A 21,912-nucleotide genomic window follows, 5' to 3' on the forward strand; every position below is an offset into this window, starting at 1 on the left:
GTGAGCGGGGCCTACTCTTCGTTGCGGTGCGAGGGCTTCTCATTGTGGTGGCTTCTCTTGTTGTGGAGCACGGGCTGTAGGCACAAGGGCTTCAGTAGTTGTGGCACATGGGCTTAGTTGCTCCGCGGCATGTGGGATATTCCCAGACCAGGGCTGGAACCCGTGTCCCCTGCATTGGCAGGCGGATTCTTAACCACTGCGCCACCAGGGAAGTCCCCTAAGCACCTTTTCTTGATGCAATAGCTCCCTGGTAGGAGTGCTCCCTGGTAGTGTTCTCAGAATCACATTGCTTCATCATCTATTAAAGCTTTATTTTTTAGGGGTTTAAATCTTCAACCTAACCCCCCACACACAAATGCGCACTTGGGGTTCATGAATTATCTAAACCAGATGGATTTGTCTGCATTAGTTCAAGTCTATGGCAGACACCATTCCACACACAGATCTGTCTGTGTGCAGATGTGTCACAGTGTCAAAGCTCTCATTAGGCAGCCTTTTACATCCTCCTGGGGCCTGTATTCCAATTCAGAACAGGCTAGGCCTCATGAATTACGTTACTAGAACATCAACAGTTAGTTTTATTCAATAACCAGGCCTGAAGTTATTGGAAAGGATAGAATTCAGAAAAGCCTGAAAGAATCTATAATGCAATAATAACAGTTTTATCCTCAGTAATCACAAGGACTGTTTATTGAGCACTTCATCCATGTGTCTGGCACTATGCTAAGCATTTTATGCCATCATTTAATTCTTAGGAGCCCTCTGAGGTCAGCATTATCCCAGTTTTACAGAGTATAACATGAAGCCTCAGAGAGAGTAAGTCATACGGCCGGGAAATTATAGAACCAGCCTGTACTCTTAAGGACCGGTTCCAGGCTTGCATATGTAGAACCAGTTTCCTGGACGTTTTGGATGTAGAGGTTTACTCTGTCACCACCTCCCCTCATCATCCCTTTACAAAGGAGGAAACTGAGAGGCAAGAATTTCCCCAAGGTGAGCCCCAGAGTTGTAAGGAGGACCCAAGCTTGCTGCCTTCTGTGCAGTTTATATACTGCACCCCAAGCAGGAATGTGCACCCCATCTGGGGCCACCAAATCTTACCAGCTTCCTAAACGTTGCAGAGTCGGTTAATTCAAAGTCATAGTAGCTTTCACGGAAGCCTGGAGCCGAGGGAAAGCTGGGACCTCATTACAAACCAGCCCACTTAAAGGTTCAGTGAAGGGGGAGACGCACTGAAGGATCCTTTGACGTCTCAGCCCGCACCATCCCGGACCTCCCAGATGACCTGGTCCAACACAGTCACTCTGCACCGGAAAGGCTGGAATCGGGAGGGGCAGAGCCCCGCCCAAGGTCAGTGGCAGAGCCTGAATAGAACCCCTGTCTCCAGGAGCCCTCCTCTTGAGCTGTCTTGCCCAAGTAAATTTTTTCAGGTCATCACATTTCCATTCACCCTACAGTAGGACTCCATCCAGGGACTTTGGTGTTCCCTCTTTTGGGGTAACAGGTGTGAGAGCAACGTCACTGGGCCTGACCAGAGTGAGCCTGAGCACAAAAGGGGTCCCCAGTTCCCTTTCCTGCTCGCTCAGATAATGGAGGGTGAATGGGGGAGAGCAGGGACCTCGCCACATTCGGGGGGAGGGGGCGGGGCAAGGGCCCAGAACACCTCTGGCTGGAATCACTCCCGCATGAGTTCCCCAAGGAAACCCTAGGGCTCTGAAAACGGGGGACGACGACCCAAATCCCCCTCAGCGCCTGGCTCTTCCCAACCCCCAAGGGCTTTTCCCCAGCAGCTCCCAGCCGGCGACAGGGACGGGGGAGGGGGTGCTGTCTCCTCCAGGCTCCTGGGGAATCTAAACAAAGACTGGGGCAGAGACCGCTCCCTCCCGCGGGAGCCCGACGCCACGCGGCTACCAGGGGACTGGCGGCGCGGGCGGGGCCTCCCACCGCCCCCGGCGCACTCCGAGCAGCGGGGGACCCTTCCTCCGGGCGCCTGCAGGAGGTGAGGAGCAGGCCGATCGACCCGGGGTCTCCGCTAGGTTCGGGTGTCCGGGGGTCTAGCTCGCCAGCCCACTGGGCACTCCAGCCGCAGCGGGAGGCGGAAGCCGAGTGCGCAGAACCGCCTCCCGGGTCCAGACCCCAGGCCCGGCCCAGCACCCGGGCCGAGCGCCCACGCTCCCCGCGCCCTCGTGGGCACGCCCCCCGCGGCGCACCACCCCCGGCCCGGCCCCCGCCCCCAGCAGCGGCGACTCTGCAGAGGGGCCGGGCGCTGCCTGCACCTGCACCCGCGCGTTGGCTGCAGCAGCGCAGAGGCCCGGCTCCCCGCCTGCGCGTCTGTCTTGCTCGCCTCACCCTAGGTGAGTCGGCGGCGCCCCGAGACCCATCTCCCCCCATTCCCCAGCCACTGCGGCCGCGGCCGGCCCCCTGCCCCGGCGCAGCCCCCGCGAGCGGGCCGCCTTGTCGCCGGGCCACACTTCGCCTACGAGGGCGGCACCCCCCCCCTCAGCCCACTCCGCCCCGCTCGGGCTCTTCCTCCTCGCCTTCCCGGCCAGAGGCGCGGACCCCCAGGGCCACGGCCCCGCGGCCGCCCGCGCCTCCCTGATCGCGACATCGGGGGCGGCCGGGCCTCTTTGTTCGGGCGGCGGCACAGGGGCCCACTCCCGCCGCCTCCCAGAGTGTCATCCGCACCCACCCCGCGCGCTCTCTCAGCCTCCCGGAGTTCACCCGGACCAGGTGGCGGCGGGCGCCTTTGAGGGGTGCGCGGCCGTGCAATTGGTGGATTTTTTTAAACCTGTTTGGAGGGGGGAGCGCGACGTGGGGGGCGGCGAGAGCTCTCCCGGCTCCCGGCTGCTCTTCCTGCTTCACTTCTCGCTCTCCTGCTGTTTCCCTCCTCGCCTCCCGCGCTCCTCTCCCCTGCTCGGCTGAGCGCGGGGCGCAGACATGAAGGTGCTGGGACACAAGATAGAGCTGCTGACAGGTACCGCCGGCCTCTCCCCGCCGCTGCCCCTCTGCGCGGCCCTCGCTGCCCGCTACTTGCCGAGTTGGAGCGGGACTTGGTGGCTGTGGCCGCGGGTTTGGGGTGGCTCGGGTTCGAGCAGGAGGAGGGGGTGCAGATACCAGCGAAGTCCTAGCTTGTGCGCTGCGGGTTCCTGTGCGGAGCCTGGCCCCGGGAGAGGACTTGGGGCGGTGCCCTGCTCGGCTTTGCTCTCTGAGGGGCCCGGCGTTTGGGTGGGTAGAGCGCTTGCCGCAGGGGCGCGCGTTCGAGGACTGGCCCCCTGGAGTCTCCGACTAGTCAAGCTCTAGGTCCCCAAAAAGGGAAAGAGAGCTTAGAGCCCCTGCCCTTCAATCAGTGTCACTCAGTCCCCCCAAGAAAGGAGCTTCCTGGGCTCCCAACAGGACCTCTGCCGTGGGCCTCTGTGTTCCTGCTCCCCGTGAGAATCTGAGCACCTCTCCCTGGGAGGAGAAGTTACTTGCTCGGAGTAGAGGCCAAGTGGCCAGGAAAGTGGGAAGCCAGATTGGGCCCTGGTGACTGGGGAACTTCAGCCTTGGGGCCTCTGTGAAGAAATGGCCAGACACCCCACTGGAAACCATATCCTGGGTGCTGTGGCTGGAGATAACAGAGGACACTGGGTCTGCCCAGAAGAGTAGGTGGGGCCAGGGGTCTGAAGGGTGGAGACGCTCTCCCAGGCATGAAGGGCAAACAGTACAGGTGGCTTCTGTGGTCTCCCCAAGGGAGAGGTGGGGAGAGACCTAGACAGGAGGATGGGGGCTAAGAAAGGGAAACAGTTGGGAAGTCCAGATCCCACCAGGTCCTGGGCTGTCGAAGTGCTCGATCAATGTGTACTGGATGGACATGTGGATTCCAGAAATCGTCCCCTGGCGCCTGGGAGATTTGATCCCTGACTTGGAGGACCTTACCATCTAGTGCAAGGGGACAGCACAGGAGCCCTGTTACAAGAAAGAGAAGGGGGCAACAGTGTGAGGACACACTCAGGAAACAGGTTGGAGTCTGAGGGGGGGGCAGGAGGAGAGCAGATAGATTTGAGCACGTGGCAGCGTTTGAACTGGACCCTAAACGACAGAACTTCTATTAACCGAGTGGGAGGTGGCATTACAGGCTGAAGGATGGACGGACCAGCATACGCAGAGGCCCTGGGATGTGAGAGAGGCTTGAACTGGGAGTGATGTGACGTGAAGCAGAGGCCGGAGGGCCTGAAGTGTGTGGGATGGGGTGGGCTGGGGATTGGGTGAAGTTTCGGGCTGTGAGTACGTGTTCAAGTAACAGTGGCCACTCCTTAGCTCATGCCAAGCTCAGAGGGAAGAGAAGGTGGGCGCTGTTCCTGGAGCGCTAGAAACACTGGCCAGGTGCTCAGAAGCGCGAGATCTGAGCCCAGTTAGCCGTGCGGCTGGCACCCCCCCCCCCAATCCCTTGCCAGCTTGCCTTGTAGAGCTCACCTGAGGCAGGCCAGTCCTCCTGACTCCAAAGGGAACCACAGCAGCGGCTGAACTTGTTAATCCCGCCCCCCCCGCCCCGCCCCGCGAGGGAAAGTTTGCACCACCCCGTGGGTTTTTAGAGCCCTGCATGCAGGACAGAACTCCTAGATCCTTCCCCTTCTCCTCTTCCAGCCCCAGAAGGGCCTGGAGGAGGAGTGTTCGTGGGAGACATGCGTGAGGGCTGCAACGGGGGTCCAGGCTTTGGGGTCCCAATACAGTGTACCCTCGTCTTTTGGGTTCATGGGTCAGGGCCCCTCCTCCCTCATCAGGCAGACGTGCCCGGTTCTCACAGGCTCTCTAGACCCCTGGCCAGTCTGGAACAGGACTCCGTCGGTGACTATCATCAGTCTTGGACTCCCATTGCACCTCTCACCAGGCCCTGGGAGACAGGCATCCCTGCCAGCCGCGCCACAGTGGTTTTTCTACCCTTCCCTCTTTCTCCAGCTGCCTCCCATCTTCTTCCTCGTCCCACTGATCTGGGTTCAAATCGCAGCCCCGGTTCTGGCCAGCCGTGTGATTTCAGATAAGCTGCTTAACCTCCCTGACTTCAGTTTTCTCATCTTAGAGATGGAAATGTTGACCCCTCCCTCTGAGAGCTGGCGTGAGGCTCACTGAGATAGTAGAGGTGGCACACCCGGCTGGGGCCTGGCCCTGGTGGGCACCTCGTGGGCTTCATCTCCCCTCAGGTTCCTGGTCTTGGCTGTCCCTGTGATGGAGGGGTCCAGCTGCGCTGGCCGGTTGGCCACGAGGAAGTTTGGATGTATCTCCACCCACTTTATCCGTGTCACGTGCATCTGTGAGATTTTGACCCGTCTCCTCTGTTGGATGATGGGCAGGTCACAAGGTGGTGGCCGGTTTATTGTGGTGGCATACAGCAAGTGCTCAGTAGTTGTTGACTGAGTCCAGGCTCAGCAGCGTCTCCAGGATGATTTCTTAGAGGTCTCCAACTCCTTGCCCCACACCAGCATTAGGAAATTATTTCACTGAACCTTTTGTTAAACTCATGTTTATTTAGCTGTTTATAGTTTTCACATTCTCCCATTTTATCATCATGATCATTTACCAATGAGGTCAGTCTCTGCCTCACGTCCTGTGGCTGAGAAGAGGTGGAGCTGGGTTTCAAACCTGAGTCCTGAGCCCTGAGCCATCCCATGCATTTCTTTTTTATTTTTTTTTAATCTTTCGTGTTCGCCTTCCCGCCTGCCTTCCTTCCTTCTCCACACAGCATGTGGGATTTTAGTTCCCTGACCCACACCCTGTGCACTGGAAGCACGGAATCTTAACCACTGGACCACCAGAAAAGTCCCCCCATGCGTTTCTAATTGCCTGGCTCCGGGCCAGTCTCATAGCTGCTCTACATTTCACTTTCCTCATCTGTGAAATAGGTTCATTGTGGTACCTCCCATACAGGTGTGAGACTGTATGTGTGTAAAACGTTGAGAGCAACATCTGGCAGGCAGGCAGCAAATGGCAGGTGTAGGGCTGTTGTCCCCGAGCTACCTTCTCTGGGTCCTGGAGTCTCCTCCCCTTCCCCCTGTGCTCCAGTCATCAGATTCCCTTCCTCAGGGAAGTTCCAGTTCCTCCTCTGGGTTCTCCACACAATCCAGGCCTCCCTGAGATGTGCCTCTGGGGGACCCTGCTTTGGCCTCAGGTTCCCGTCACCTGGGACAAGGTGAGGCACGACATCTGGGGTTGGGCCCTGCTGGCCGGACATCCACAGCTCTGACACCAGGTGGGCAAAGCCAGGTACCCCTCACTTGGCTGGAAGGATGCCCATGAGTTGTCACACGCAGCCCGAACATGTCTTTTTGTTCCAGAGGGAAGAAGGGGCTGTTCCTTCACAGGTGAGCGATGCTTAGGCGGCCGGCACTTAGAATTACAGACACCTTTACAGAGTTTTCCGGTGTAGGGAGGGCAGGGATTTGGGAATCAGGATGTGAATTTCAGGGTTTCCTCTCCACTTGTCAGCTCCCGAGCAAATTCTTAATTTCTCTCAGCCTCAGTCTCCTTATCAATAAATGGAAATAAAGGCCCTTCCTCGTTAGCGTGGTGAGAAGGAGCCCGGAACTCTGTCCTGCCCACACACAAGCTCCCTGTAGAGTCCCCAGAGGGCAGACTCTCGGTGCCTTTTTTTATTTCTTCGTGAGATGGGGAAAAGTGGGACATTCGTCTGTTTGCAGTAGAAAGGTGATGGTTTCTGTGCATTTATATTCCAATGGTCGGTCTCCAAGATGGTTCAGAGTCAGAGATCTAAAATGGCAGATTGAGGGCTCTGAAATAGTCCCTTGGGAGCCTCAGTATTAGACGTTGGAAACTTTAAAAAATATACTTGATGTGTGATTAGAAAGCAAGCCTTTTGCCAGTTCAGTCTGGAATTTTGGTATCATTTTAATGCCTGGAATGTGTATTTAAATAGTGTTTGATTGTTGGCAGGTGTGTTGACCCATATATTTATATGTGGGGGAAACGGAGGCATTGATTTAACCCAGGAGGCTGAAAATAGGACCCTGAATCCTCATGTCCAGTTCATCCATTTTAGAAAACTTCACTGCTTCGCTGGGGTACTGCGAGAGATAGGTGTGAGGGGACACGTGGCCTGCAGGAAGAGGGGAGAAGGGAGCAGTTCATTAAGCGGGGCGTGGGGAGATGGGCAAGCTGTTCCGCTGGTGCAACTTCTATGAAGGGCAAGTTGGCAATGATGTATCAAAAGCTTAAAAATATGTATCATCTGTGACTCAGCAGTTGAATTTTTAGGAAAAAATAAAGATGTGTTCAGAGGTGTTTGTTCAAGGATGTTATCCCATAGTTGTTTATAGAAGAGAAGAAAAAAACGGGAAACAACCTAAATGCCCAACAGTAGGGGAGGTTAAATAAATAGGAATGCATTCAAACCAGGGAACCCCAGGCAGCTGTGAATTATGCTACCAAAAGTTATTTACCCACCTGAACAGATGTCTCCTTATATACATGTAATAACGTGATGACAGCTCACAACATGGCATTTGTCATGTGCCAGGCACAGCCCTAAGCACTTTCTGTATGTTAACTCATCATCATAACAACCCTATGAGGTATGTGCCGTTATTTCCTCCTTTTAACAGATGAGGAAACTGAAGCACAGGTTAAGTAACTTGCTTAAGGTCACACAGATGGCAAGTAACTGGCTGAAATTTGCACCAGGTTATCTGGCTCCAGAGTCCAAAATACGTTTCAGTTTAAAAAAACAAAAACCTTTTTTTCAGTGTATAGATTATTAGCACTGAAAATGAAAGGAGATAAGCAAAAATGTTAACAGTGTTTTCCTCTGGTTACTAGGATTGTATGTGATTTTTTATTTCTTTTTGCTCTTTTGCTTCTCTGACTTTTCTCAGTGAATGTGTATTGCGTGAAATTCAAGTTCTATTTTTAAAAATGAAAAATGAACAAATGTACAGGGGAGAGTGCTAAGTGCTAAGTGCTGGGGTTCGGGTGAAACCAGAATTCCTACAGGAATTCTGAAGGAGAGCTGAATTCCGGGGTTGTTGGGAGGGTGTGTTCTTGGAAAACTCGAGATAGGAAGAGTCATTCACCATGGGTATTGAAGTTGGCTTTCCATGTTTATAGGGAAGAGGATACAGACAAAGTGAGTAACGCAGATGGGGCTGCAAGGTCGTGGGGTGTGCGTGTGCGTGTGTCCAGGCGTGCTAGGCTGAATTATGGCCCCCAAACATACTCAGATCCTAATTCTTAGAACCTGTGAACGTTACTTTATATGACAACAGAGACTTTGCAGTTGTCCTTAAGTTAAGGATCTGGAGATGCGGAGATTATCCAGGTGAGCCCTAAATGCAACCACATGTGTTCCTGTAATGGGAGCCAGAGGGAGATGTAGCCGCAGACCACAGAAGAAGAAGGTAATGTGACGTCTGCAGCAAGGCGCTTCACTTGCTCCCACTGCTGGCCTTGTAGATGGAGGAAGGGGGCACAAGTCAAGGAATGCAAGGAACACAGCTCTAGAAGCTGGAAAAGGTGGGAGAACACATTCTCCCCCAGCACCTCCAGAGGGAGAGTGGTCCTGCCAATGCCTTGATTTCAGCTCAGGGCCACTGATTTGGGCTCCTGACCTCCGGAAGTGTAAGACAATAGACACATCTTGTTTGAAGCCACCAAGGCTGTGGTGATTGGTTAGAGCAGCGCCAGGAAGCCAGTGCTGGGGTGCCTGCAGATCTGACCCGGTGCCTCAGCCACCGTAGAGGCTGGCCCTGTGGCCATGGGCTTGGGGTCTGGAAACCTGCTTCTGATCAGGCCCTGGCTGTTTGACCTTGGGCTGAGCCCACAGAGTAGTTCCGAGGATCAGCCGGGGAGATCATCATGACACTGTTTTGTAAGCACGAGAGCATCACCCACCCAAGCATCGGTAGGATGTGAGCTTCTGCTCGCCTGCCACAAACCTAGTCTCTGTGTCATAACAGAAAAGCTTTCATGGCACGCCCTTCCCCTTTCCTTAATCCTCAGGTACTGTAAACTCCAAACCACAGATGAAAGGTGTACTCCAACCAGAATGGCCATACGTCTTAAGCCCCGTAACCAATACCTTTGAGGACTGAGATGTTTTTTCAGTTCACGTGTTGGGGGCAGTGCATGGCAGGCACTGTGTGCCTGGAGATGCTCCAGTCCCGGGCAAGTGAGAATCCTGGCCTGTCCCACCTGAGCATACCCCTGTTCCTCGTCCATCAAGTGAGTGTTCTAAGCCCACTGCGCCCAAAGCCCTTGCCAGCTCCAGAGTTGTTTGCTTTGGAGACAGACATCATATGTGAACCCAGCATCCTGGGACAGGGCAGAGAGGGACAGTGGTCAGCGGTGGCCTGGAGGTCCCCTGCAACCTGAAGTGGTCATCCAGGAGGACCACAGGCCGCAGAATGTTCTGGGGCTCCTTTTTACCATTGCATCTTCGGATTCACCTGATGGAAGTGCCTGGGTTGGAAAAGGCCTGAACTGCCAGGGTGGACCGTGGTGTTGCCATTCAAGTGTGGTAAGGAAGCCCTGCCTCCAAGCCCATGAGCCCTCTGACCCCACGCCCAGGCCTGGCTACCCTGTGTGATTGCCAGACAGGTGGGTGCTGGGCTTCGCTTGGCCCCTCTGGACCATGCAGGTGAAAAGACCTTGCAAGTGACAGAAACTGAACTTAGCCTGACAGAAAGAAGGGAGACTAGGGTGTCTGTGCAGCACAGTGGACCTATGGCCGCTGAAGGCCATCAGGCTCTGTTTCTCTCTCTCCCCCACTCCTATCAGTTCCATTCTTTGGGTTGGTTCGGCCCCAAGTCAGTCCCTTCCTCGTGGTGGCAAAATGGCTGCTGACTCACATACCATCCTCCTGATAACCCCAGCAAAGAGCTTCTCAAATATTCCAGCAAAGGCCTTGCCCTGATTGGAACCCACACCTCTCCCTGAACTGTCTCTGAAGCCAAATGTAGTGTGTCCACTTGGTTGCCGCACCCCGCTCCTACCTCTCCAGCTGTTCCTGCACACTCTCTACTGCTTTCTCCTCATCTCCTTTCTCTAGGGCTCATCCTGGGGCCGCTTCTCTGTCCTCACTCACTCCCTAACTGACCTCATCTAGTCTCATGCGTTCAGACATCGTCTGTGTGGTGACGTCTCCAGTCCCAGACTCTCCCCTGAAGTGCAGACTCTTATAACCACCTGCCATTTGCAACCCCACCTGACTCAGGTCTAAGCCAGCCGCCTGGGCTTTCCCCCCACCTCTTTTTACCAAGGTCTTCCGGGCTCATAAATGGCAGCTCTCCCCCTCCAGTGGCCCAGGACAAAACCAAATCACCCTTGACTCTTCTCTCTCTCATACCCCACAGCTGATCCATCCGCAGCTCCCCCCTGGAGCTACCCTCAGAACATACCCAGAACCTGAGGACTTCTCACCACCTCCACAACAGCCGTCAGCATCTCTCTCCCGGATTAATACAGTGACTGGTCTCCCTGTTTCCACCCTCACCCCCTAGGTCTGTTCTACACATAGAACGTGGAAGGAAATCCTGTCACATCATCCCACTGCTCCAAACCCTCCAAGGCATCTCACTCAGGAAAAGCCGGAGTTTTTCTAACAACCTTTTAGACGAAACGTGATCTGATGCCTCTGCTCTTCCCTCTTGGGCCGCATTCCTCCTTGTCTCCCCCAACTCACTCTGCTCCAGCCACGCTGGCTTCCTCACATCCACCTGAACACGCCAGGCAAACCCCTGCTTCACAGCCTTGGCGCTTGCTATTCCCTCTGCCCTGAGCGCTCTTCCAGGCATCCACAAGGGCCCCTCCCTCACCTCCTCCACGTCCTTGCTCTGGTCACCTTCTCAGTGAGGCCTGCTCTCACACCGTTTCAGATCGCAGCCGCCAGCCCCATGCTCTTTCCCCTTCTGTGACATTGCTTCCTTGTGCACCTGGCATGTCTGACACTGTATTTACTTAGATTTGTTGATTGTTTGCCTACCTCCTCCCCTGAAAGTTCCACAAAGGTAGGACTTTTTGTCTGTAATGATCAATCTTTTATCTCTGGTGCCTAGAATAGTGCTTGACACATAGTAGCTGCTCAATCAATATCTGGTGAGTGAATGAATGAAAGAAGGAAGGAAGGAAGGACTTAGGCCTGGGGCACTTGGCCGCCCCTGGCCGCCCCTGGGGGTGTGGTCATCCCTGTACCGCATGGACTGAGGATGGGGCAAGGGTGCCATTTCCACAACCAGGTGCTGTTATGAGAAGAAATGGCCTGGGGTTGAGCAGGGCCCCCCTTCTGCAGACATCATATGTGAGGCAGGAAGACCCTGGGAGTTGCTTGGAGCGGGCGCTCCTCTGCCAGGTGGGTGTGCCGTTCTTCAGAACACGAGTGCGTGAGGCAATTCAGAGGGAAAGGGGGCTTTCCAGGAGAGAAATAGCCAGTGAGAAAGCTGCCCCTTTGGCCTCGCTCTCTCCTGCCGACCACGTTGCAGACCTCCGAGCTGGAGGAGGCTTGTTGCCTCGGCTTACCCCTTTGAATCTGGCGCAAAGATCCAGGACAAGCGTATCTTTGTTTCTGGAACATTTGCCAAATTAGGCAAAGATACAGGACTGAACTGAGGCACCTGTGTTAACGAAACTTGATAATATGTGGCCGAAAGTGCCAAACTGAGCTTTTTAACTTTTGGCTGTGGGTCCTAGTTACTCGTGTTGATGCAGTTACTGTGTGCTGGAAGGGGCTGGTGCACTCCCTGAAGCGAGGATGCTGTTCGATGCAGAGAGGAGGCTGTAGGCTCTGGATCAGCCCTAGAATTTCCCTGTGTCCCCTTGGGCAAGCCCCGTCCTGTTCCTTTTCTTTGAGTTCCTTTAGCATGTTATAGGCTGGGTCTCCAAGAAAATTGTCCCGAGTTTAGATTAGCTTCACTGACATGTGACAGAAAACCCACGATAATAATAGATTCAACAACAAAACAGAAACAGACTCACAGACATAGAAAACAAACTTATGGTTACCAAAGGGGGAAGTGGGGGGAGGGATAAAATAGGAGTTTGGGATACACAAAGTATAGATATGTGCTACTATATATAAAATAGATAAACAAGGACCTACTGTATAGCACAGGGTATTCTACTCAATACTCTGTAATGACCTATATGGGAAAAGAATCTGAAATATATATATATATATATATATATATATATATAAAAAACTGAATCACTTTGCTCAACACCTAAAACTAACACAACATTATAAATCAACTATACCTCAATTAAAAAATAGATTAAACAAGATAAAAGTGTGTTTCCCTCTTTCATAAGCAGAGTCTAGAGATAGGCCATCCAGAATTATGACTTCATGATTCTCAGGAACCTAGACTTCTATATTGCCACTCTGCCACCTTTAGTATCCAGCCTCAGGGTCCAAAATGGCTGTCAAGCTCCCACCATCACATCTATATTCCAGCCAGCAGGAGGAAGGAAAGGTTGAAGAATGACATGTCTCCTCCCTTTAAGAGCACTACCCCAAAGTCACATGCTTCCACTTACATCTAACTGGCTGATTGCTGTCACATGGTCATAAATAGGCTTTATTCCCATTGTCTACCTGCTTGTCTAAAATTTGGGAATCTATTAAGAAGAAGAGAACAGGTATTGGGGGACAATTAACAGTCTCTGCCCCAGTAGGACTTTTTACTGGCTCCGTACAGAAGCTGCTCACATGGAGTGTGTTGTTGGGATTCCAGTTCTGTCTGCCCTTGCCCTTGGTCTGGGGATTGGAGGCTTATTATGTCTGCATTTATAGCAATTTTTTTTTTCTCAACCACTGTGCCACCAGGGAAGCCCCTATGTCTGCATTTAATACCTGGAACCACGTGTGTACAGAAACAGAGTTCACACATTGCTGCTGTACCTCAACAGAAGAAAGTTTTATAAAAGAGCTATGTTGGGCTTCCCTGGTGGCGCAGTGGTTGAGAGTCCACCTGCCGATGCAGGGGACACGGGTTCGTGCCCCGGTCTGGGAAGATCCCACATGCCGCGGAGCGGCTGGGCCCGTGGGCCATGGCCGCTGAACCTGCGCGTCCGGAGCCTGTGCTCCGCAACGGGAGGGGCCACAAGAGTGAGAGGCCCGCGTACGGCAAAAAAAAAAAAAAAAAAAAAAAGAGCTATGTTATGGCAACTCGAAGATGCACCTTTTTTTCATAACATCTCTAAAATACAGTCTCTGTTGGTAAGTTGGGCACCAGGGCTACTGTCCTTGCCATCACATGTACACCAAAATTTGCTGCTTGGAGAGAAATCCTGGAATCAGTAGTAGAGCACTCTTGGGAAATGCTGCACCACAGATGATCTTAATGTCAGAGGAGCTGGGACTTCATGGAAAAGCATAGCCAGCAACAACTTCAAGATGGAGTGATTCAGAGGCACTGGACCCTGAATGTGAAGAAGTTTTAGGAAGACCCGACACAGTTTATTTCACTTGTATTTTCCTTTTTAAGAATTTACAAGTGTTGTAAGCAACTATACTTCAATTAAAAAAAAAAAAGAATTTACAAGAGTGCTAGATGCTTTTAAAAATTTGGGTCTGGGACTTCCCTGGTGGTCCAGTGGCTAAGACTCCGCACTTCCGATGCAGGGGGCCCAGGTTCGATCCCTGGTCAGCAAACTAGATCCCACATGCCGCAACTAAAGACCCCACATGCTGCAACTAAAGACCCCGCATGCCGCAGCTAAAAGATGCCACATGCTGCAACTAAAAGATCCTGCACAGAGAGACGAGGATCCCGCGTGCCGCAACTAAGACCCAGCACACCTAAATAAATAAATAAATATTTTTTTAAAATTTTGGGCCTAAGTCTAAAAGAATAAAATATTAAAAAAATAAAGTATATCCCCAAAGTTCTGAATAGTAAGAACTCATTATGTGAGTAGCAGTTCTGAAATTACTTTGTGTGTATACTAGGAGTGAACAAATAAAAATATTGGGGATAATGAGAACCAGGTTTCTCATTGTGGAAGAAAAACAATTACAAATAAAGAAAGGGGGGAAGTTAGAATAAACTGAGAGGTGTTGAATTGGAATTAGAGGTATCAGTATAAATTCCAGACTTTTAATAGATATACAGATACATAGATATAGAATGTGTGTGTGTGTGTGTGAGTGATTGAGGCAGAAAAAATGCAAGGTGAGTTTGGAACATCATATAGGGCTAGAAAATTAGAAACGACTCAAAAAAATGATGGGCGCATGGTGAAAGGGCCCAAGAGCCAGCTTGAAGGAACTCCCAATGGCCAAATCCGGCACAATGAGAGCAATAAAGTAATAATAGAGATTGATTATAACCCATAGAATAAAATAAGTAATTGAATAAATAAGTAGATGGAGAAGAAAAGACAGCTCTTTTTCTTCGAGGAGAATTCCAGTTAATGTAGAAGAGATGATGGAAATAGAAAATTATCGTTAAGCAAATACCACAGTAATAACTGTAGGCAAGCATCATCCATGGTTGCTAAAATTAGTGCACGAAAGTATGATGAGAAACAGGATGTCTGCATAGTCTCAGAGTATCTTCCCACAAGATACGTACTAATTACAAAGGAAAAAATAGTAACTTTATACTGGAGAAGCGTGGCAGACACCACCTGAATCGGGTGATCAAGCTTAACATCCCCAATAATAAAACAGATTGACATCTTGTAACCCATAAAATGGTACAATGACAAGGGCACATCTCTTCTGCTGTATTCTTACTAAAAATGCATCACCTTGGTCTAATCATCAGAAAACAACAGACAAACCCAAACTGAGGGACATTCTACAGATTTAACTAATCAGTATTTTTCAAGTGTCAACATCATAAAAGACAGACTGAGGCACTGTCCCTGATTGGAAGAGACTGCATGACAGCTCTGTGCAATGTGGCATCCTGGACTGGGAGACTATTGGGAAAACTGGTGAAATTCATCTCAGGTCTGCAGATTACTTCACCATATTGTATCAGTATTTTCTTTCCTGGTTCCTCTTAATTGTATTAAGGTTCTGTAGCATGGTGACATTAGGGGAAGCTGAGTGAAAGGTATATGGGAAGTTTCTGTGCTTTGTTTTTTCTTTGATTTTTCTAAATTTGTAATTATTTCAAAATAAAAAGTTAAAAGGTAGAGGACAGTATTATGCCTTAATTTAATTGGCAGTGTTTTTTCTCTTCTTTTGGTACATAAAATGTTAGTGTCAGCTATGAGCGATGGTATCTTAGATTTGATAATATCTGCCGTGTAGAATAAAGTCTCCTTTTAGACCCTTCCAAACCCATATCCTTCTCCAGAGGTGAGCATTACTGTTACCCTGATTCATTTGAGGATTTAATTTGCAAATATATGTACCTGTTTGATGCATGTATTTTTTACATAAATGGGGCTTATTTATTTATACTTATTATTCTGCGGCATTCCTTTTTCTCTTAACTGCATATTTTAGAATGCTTTCCCTATCTGTTTGAGTGGAGCTGCCTTAATTTTTAAATAGCTGCATGGTGCTCTGGGGTGTAGATGTGCCATGGTTTATTTAACCATCCTCCTGACATTTGTTTGGGTTGTTTTCAGCTTTTTCCTGTTCCAAAGAGTGCTGCAGTGAGCATCCCTGTGCACAGCCTCTTAGTGTTTTTCTTTAGGATAAATATCTAGAGATATAATTGCAAAGTTGATAGATGTTTGCATTTTTGCAAACTACCAGCCCGCCCTCCAGATGAAGGTGAACCCACTGCAGTTGAGCCAACAGTGTATGAGAGTATGTGCTGTTTCCCCACAAGCTCACCAACGCTGAATGTTACCAGTCGTTTAATACTTTGCAGTCTGGGTGAAGAAGCATTCCTTCACTCCATCTCATTCAACAAAAACATATCAAGTGTCAGAAAATATTAACAATCGTTTTCGTCATTATTGTTGTTGTTGTAGGGATGTGATAGGGAAAGGTATTTCAGGCAGAAGGAACGGCATGAACAAAGGCACGTGCTTCCTGTGGGTAGAATGGACCTACTGTGCTGTCCCAACCCTCTGAGGTAAGGGTCGGGACAGAGAGAATGATATGAGGGGCCAGCTACCCGGAGGCTCGAAACCCTCTACATAGCACAGTTGGAAGTTGAGTTTCTGATTTCTGGGGTCCCTGAGTTCTGGGGCTTCTTTTCAAACCACAGGGCTGGCGTGGTGTGGGTGGAAGGACCTCAGGTGCTCAGGCTTGAACGTGAGTCGTCTGCCTGCCCTTAGCGACATCGTTCTTAATCTGTGGCGCAGACCCCTCCCCCAGGGCAGAGCTGGCCAAGCCAGGTTGGCTCTGCTCCCTGTTCCATTTGCTTGCGGCTTTTCTTGTAATAACGAGACCTTATAATCAGGACTTTCAGGAGTGCACCATCCACAGGGCATCTTGGACCAAGACCTTGACCATGACCTGCCAAGAGGCCCCCTCACTCCTGTGGTTAAAAAAAAAAAAAGCCATTCCACAGCCCTTCCGCTTTTACAGTTTGGTTTCTCCCTGTCGCACAAGGTCTGGTTCGCCTGCATGTGCTAACTTTACCCTGTTGATGTCTGGCCTTCCTTCACCTTCAGCTCTTGCATTTCTTGGTGGGACAGGTCTGGGTGTTTTGGGGTGGGGAGCAATGCTTGGCTGGGCAGCACTGTCCTCACACAACCTTCCACGCCTCTGGCTCCCGGGTACTAAATGCTGTAGGAGCCCCCAGTGGCTGAGACAACCCAAAATCCCCACGTGTGTTTCCAAACGCCCCCTACTACTGCTGCGCCGCGCTCCCACTCAGCAGTTGCTTTATTCCATAGGTTGTGTAACTGCCGCTGATCAATTGGATTGAAGCACTTATGGACAAGGCTCAGGAATGATCATAGTAATTGTTTATAGTTTTAACCCTAATAAGTGTGAGGGTTCACGTGGCCCAGGATAGAATCACATTTAAAGAAGCACGAATCAGCAACCAAAAGTAATTGAAAAGAAATGCAGTTCCCCATAAAGAATCCACCCACATTCACGCTGCTCGGGAGCTCCTTTCTGTCCCCCAGCCAAAGAGCCCGGGCTTTCTCTCCCTCATCCCTTTCCCGTCCATTTATTGAAATATCAGCGGAGCCTCCCTGTCAGCAGGTATGAACCCTTCCTTAAATAGGAGACAAGAGAAAAAGAAACTGCAGAGTTGTCTTAAGTAGGCAAAGGAAGGTTAGGAGGACCCCAGTCACTTACATTATTTTTGTCCCATCCAAATGGGTCCAGAAATCTTCCATTTAAAAAGCATGTTTCTATCTGTTGTCTCTGTTGTACCTCAAAGCTCTCTGAGGTGGGCAGAGGAAGGCTACTGCTCCCATTTTGCAGGTAAGCAATCCTCTTAGTGATCTGCCCAAAATAAAGCTAGGCAGTGAGTGATACAGAAGAGATTCCAGGGACTCTAGGCCGGACCACCGAGAAGCTGAGGGCTGGAATTCACCCCAGGCCCATTTGGTTCTAACACTCTGTGTTGCCCTTAGAGAATCTGGGATCAAGAGGGAAAAAAAGGCAAAGTGAAAAGGTCCCTTGCTATTGCTTCACAGACCCCTGGGATCTCGCACCCCATTTGCCTTTTGCTCCCTGATTCCTGACACACCTGACTCAGGCTTCCTTGTGGGCGGTTGATAGGAATCTCACGCTCTCTTTTATTTATTATTTTTGATTTTTCTGAACTTTATTTTATAGCAATTGTCATGATTAGAGAAGTAAATAACACATTTAAAAACCTTCTCAGGGGGCTTCCCTGGTGGCGCAGTGGTTGAGAGTCCGCCTGCCGATGCAGGGGACACGGGTTCGTGCCCCGGTCCGGGAAGATCCCACATGCCGCGGAGCGGCTGGGCCCGTGAGCCATGGCCGCTGAGCCTGTGCGTCCGGAGCCTGCGCTCTGCAACGGGAGAGGCCACAACAGTGAGAGGCCCGTGTACCGCAAAAAAACCCAAACAAAACAAAAAACACCTTCTCAGGGCCAAGGGATGCCAGAATATTTACAAACACATTCACGCTCTTTTTCTGAAAAATTTTTTCCGGCTTTATTGAGATACAGTTGACATATAACATTGTATAAGTTTCAGGCATACAATATACTGATCTGATGGGAATCTCATTTTCTTGTAACATCATCTAGCTGCTTTTTTTAAAATCATAACTTTCTTAGGAAGAAACTCGTCTGCCACCACCCTGTGGGAATGTCCCCTCCGGCCTCTGTTCCCGAGCCCCACATCACCTGCTGGGCCCTGGGCTGTCCCTGTTTTCCACAGGCTGACACATCCCCAGTTCTCTGGATTATGAGGTTTCTCTCTGCAGCCCCCTTCCCCGCCACCCCCTCATCACAGCCCATCTGTCCCTGCGCTGCCCACTCTCAGCCCTTTTAATAGAACCGTCCTTGGGGAGGATGGTCTCCACTGTGGTTTCATAACAGGCCTGGGAGAGGGCGGGGACACCCCAGTGCTGCCAAAGCTTTTAGTTGAATTCAGTATTCAGGGGGGTTGGCGGCTAAAAAGGCCCTAATGGGAGAAGAGTTTTCCAGGGTGGCCCTTCTTGCAGCTCCCCACCCGGATGGATGGATGAGTGTGCACATGTCAGAAAGGGTGGGAGAGAAAATGGGGGAGAGGGGAGAGGACGCCTTTCTAAAAATACAGCCCGTCTGCGTTGTGTTAGCTGGTTTCCCCAGAAGCCGCTGGGAACTGAGAGCTCCAGCATGGCACTAAGGTGCAGGGACCTGGGTATCTGGGTGGGCAGGGGCCTCCCTGCCTGGCCTTTTCATGCTGGGGACAAGGCTTTCCCAGGGGGGCTGCACAGCTCTGGATTAATCTTCCAGGAGGCCTGAGTGGCTAGCGGCTCCCAGCCCAGCCCCAGCACATCTCAACCCAGACTAGACTCAGGAGGGGAACCCCATGCGATTACAAGGCGCCGTCTATGTTAGCATTCTGGAGGACTGGTGCTCCCTGCTTCTGACAGGATGGAAGGAAGCCCAGGCAGGGTCTGGAGCTACGACCTGGTCTCAGGACCTCCCTGCCACAGCAATGGGTTCCATCCAAGGCCATGTGCCCTTGGGTCCCAGGAAGCCACTGCGCTGACTCCCCAGTCACTAGGGCTTCCACGGGGAGAAGCCAAAGGAGCAGGGGTGGGCAGGGCGGGGGGGCATCTTCTGACCAACCAGCTAGTGGGACTGTCAGCCTTTCAGGGCAGAAGGGAAAGTCTGAGGGCTTCACTCTTGAGAAAGACTAAAAATAGAATTGGAAAGGAAGGGAAGAGGGGTGGGAGGGAGGATGGGAGGAAGGATAGGAAGTCATCCTTCCATCCTTCCAGGTCAGGCCGCACTTCCCATCAGGGTGAAATCTAATAGTACAGGAAAGTGTACCTTGGGAGATGTGAAGTGCTTTGCAAGAATAAAGAGTTGTTAGTGATCTACAAACGGTCTTTCCTAAATATTGTTTTTTCCTGATTTCAGACTGTAGACCCTAATTTTCAGTCCTTCACCCAGGGATAATGCCTGTTAACTTTGTGAAAAGCCTCCCAGGCTTTTTTATGGAACTATTCATATTTCTCATAATTTGGATAATACTGTATGTTTTATAACTGCTTTTTAAAAAAATCTATTACAACACAGGCATTTTACCATGTTATTAAATAATCTTTTACAAGTTATTTACCCATAGTTTGTCTAGTGCCCTACGTATGGACATTTCGCTTTTTTAGCTTGTTTTGGATTTTTTTTTTTTTGGATTATAAATGGCACTGTGGTGAACATTCTTACAGATAAATCATTAGGTGCCGTCTCTGGTTTCCTTAGGAAATTTCTCCCAGGGAGAAGATTGCTGAGTCCAAGAGTAAGAACCTTTTAAATGATCTTAATTCATTCTGTAAAACTGCCCTCCAGAAAGACGTACTGATTTATACGCTCACAAGCAGCGTGCGAAAAGTGCCAGTTGGGGTGCATCTTTGCCAGCACTGCAAATGTTGCCAATTCCATTGGCAAAAAAAAAAAAGAAAGGATATCTTTGACTTCTGGTGAGCTTGAACATTGTCCCGTGTATTTACTGGCCAGTTGTAATTCTGTGAATTTCCAGCTCATCTCCTTGCCTAGTGTTTCTCTTGGTGCACTATGATTTGTGCCATCCTGAAATCCAAGTGAGGAATGGCAGTGCCAGGCTAGACAGACAGATTGTGGGGTCCTGGCACCCTCTGTCTGCCTTCCCCCACCACTGGATCCTCCAAGCACACACGTGCACATATGACCCCTTCCTCTCCTGAGGTTCAGAGGCCTGGGGTCTCCCACGAACACGCAGCCATTAGGGTCTGGGCCCCTCTGCCTGGAGGCTGTGGGTTGAGTGGTCACTGTGTCATCCCTCCCTGCTGGTGGTACATCATGACCAGCACCTTCAATGTCACTCTGCCTGCCACACTGCCAGGCCCGCCCTTCTGCCCTCTCAGAGCCATCCTCACCCAGGCCTGTCCTTCTAGGCACTCAGGACAGCCCTCAGCTCTCTTCCTCTGTGTCCTCCCGGAGCCCACTGTCCACTTCTGACCACAGGGCGCTTCCGACCCTGTGTTTGGCTTCCCCACACTTGTCCCTCTGTTTCTTAATAAATGCAGTTTACTTGAACTTATTCAAGGGTCATCCTGTATTGTGTCGCCTTGCTTTTCTTTTCCTCTTTTTCTTTCTTCCTTCCCTCCATCCTTCCTCCCTCCCTCCCTTCCTTTCTTCCTCCCCCCGCCCTTGCTTCTTTCTTCCTTTTCTTTTGGGGGAGGCAGGGAACATGTTTTAACTTTTAAGACCAAATAATACAATGACCTTCCCTGAGCCAAGCAGGCGAGTCTTGCAGACGGAGCCTTGCTGCCGGGTGAAGCGCCGCGCTGGGCCTGCGCTTGGGAACCGGGGGTCCGGGGATGGAGGGATCGGTGTGGTCCCCGGTGCCCCTGCCCCAGCCCGGGCTTGCGCTGTCCCCTCCGCCCGCCGAGAGAGTCCGAGCAGGGCCCAGGCGTGCCTGTCGCAGCAGGGCCCAACCCTCGTCCTCGCCTTCCCTCTCTAGGGCTCCTGCTCCACGACGGGACCATGGCCGGCCTGCAGGAGCTGCGATTCCCCGAGGAGAAGCCACTGCTCCGGGGCCAGGACGCCACTGAGCTGGTGAGTCGCCCCTTCGCGGTCCTGAGGGCGGAGGGCGCCACCTCGTGACCGAGAAGGAAACCGCGCGCCTTCCCTTTAGTCTATTTTCTTTTAATTTATTTTTTTTAACATCTTTATTGGAGTATAATTGTTTTACAATGGTGTGTTAGTTTCTGCTTTATAACAAAGTGAATCAGTTATACATATACATATGTTCCCATATCTCTTCCCTCTTGCGTCTCCCTCCCTCACACCCTCCCTATCCCAACCCTCTAGGTGGTCACAAAGCACGGAGCTGATCTCCCTGTGCTATGCGGCTGCTTCCCCCTAGCTCTCTGTTTTATGTTTAGTAGTGTATATATGTCCATGCCACTCTCTCACTTTGTCCCAGCTTACCCTTCCCCCTCCCCGTGTCCTCAAGTCCATTCTCTAGTAGGTCTGTGTCTTTATTCCCGTCTTACCCCTAGGTTCTTCATGATCTTTTTTTTTTTTCTTAGACTCCATATATATGTGTTAGCATACGGTGTTTTTCTCTTTCTGACTTACTTGACTCTGTATGACAGACTCTAGGTCCATCCACCTCACTACAAATAGTCTTGCTGATGGCTAGGAGATGGCCCTCCATCCCGTGAGCCACCCTGAGAAGCCTTGTCCCCGCCTTGGGAGAGTTCTCGGTGGGCTGAACGCCCACGCAGCTAAAACCCAGCCAACCTTGCTGTGGCTTTGGCTGTCTTTGAGGCTGGGAGGCTCTGTAGAAGAGTTATTCCCATTTTAGTGATGAGAAAACCGAGGCACAGAAAGG

General features: G+C 51.0%; 1 protein-coding gene across 2 annotated transcripts in view; it reads left to right on the forward strand.

The window, feature by feature from the left end:
* Positions 1–2,874: 2,874 nt before the first annotated feature.
* The window catches only part of NDRG4 (NDRG family member 4), a gene marked incomplete at both ends in the record, with an annotated part of 39,331 nt that continues 20,293 nt past the window's right edge, over positions 2,875–21,912 (forward strand). For both annotated transcript variants that reach the window (XM_082677373.1, XM_082677374.1), the window contains 2 exons: positions 2,875–2,974; positions 21,037–21,131. In XM_082677373.1, coding sequence (XP_082533499.1) covers positions 2,938–2,974; positions 21,037–21,131 — 132 coding nt within the window. The remainder of the gene's footprint in view (positions 2,975–21,036; positions 21,132–21,912) is intronic.

This window comes from Grampus griseus (genome assembly GCF_964374135.1).
Source record: "Grampus griseus genome assembly, chromosome: 19".
NCBI lineage: Eukaryota > Metazoa > Chordata > Mammalia > Artiodactyla > Delphinidae > Grampus > Grampus griseus.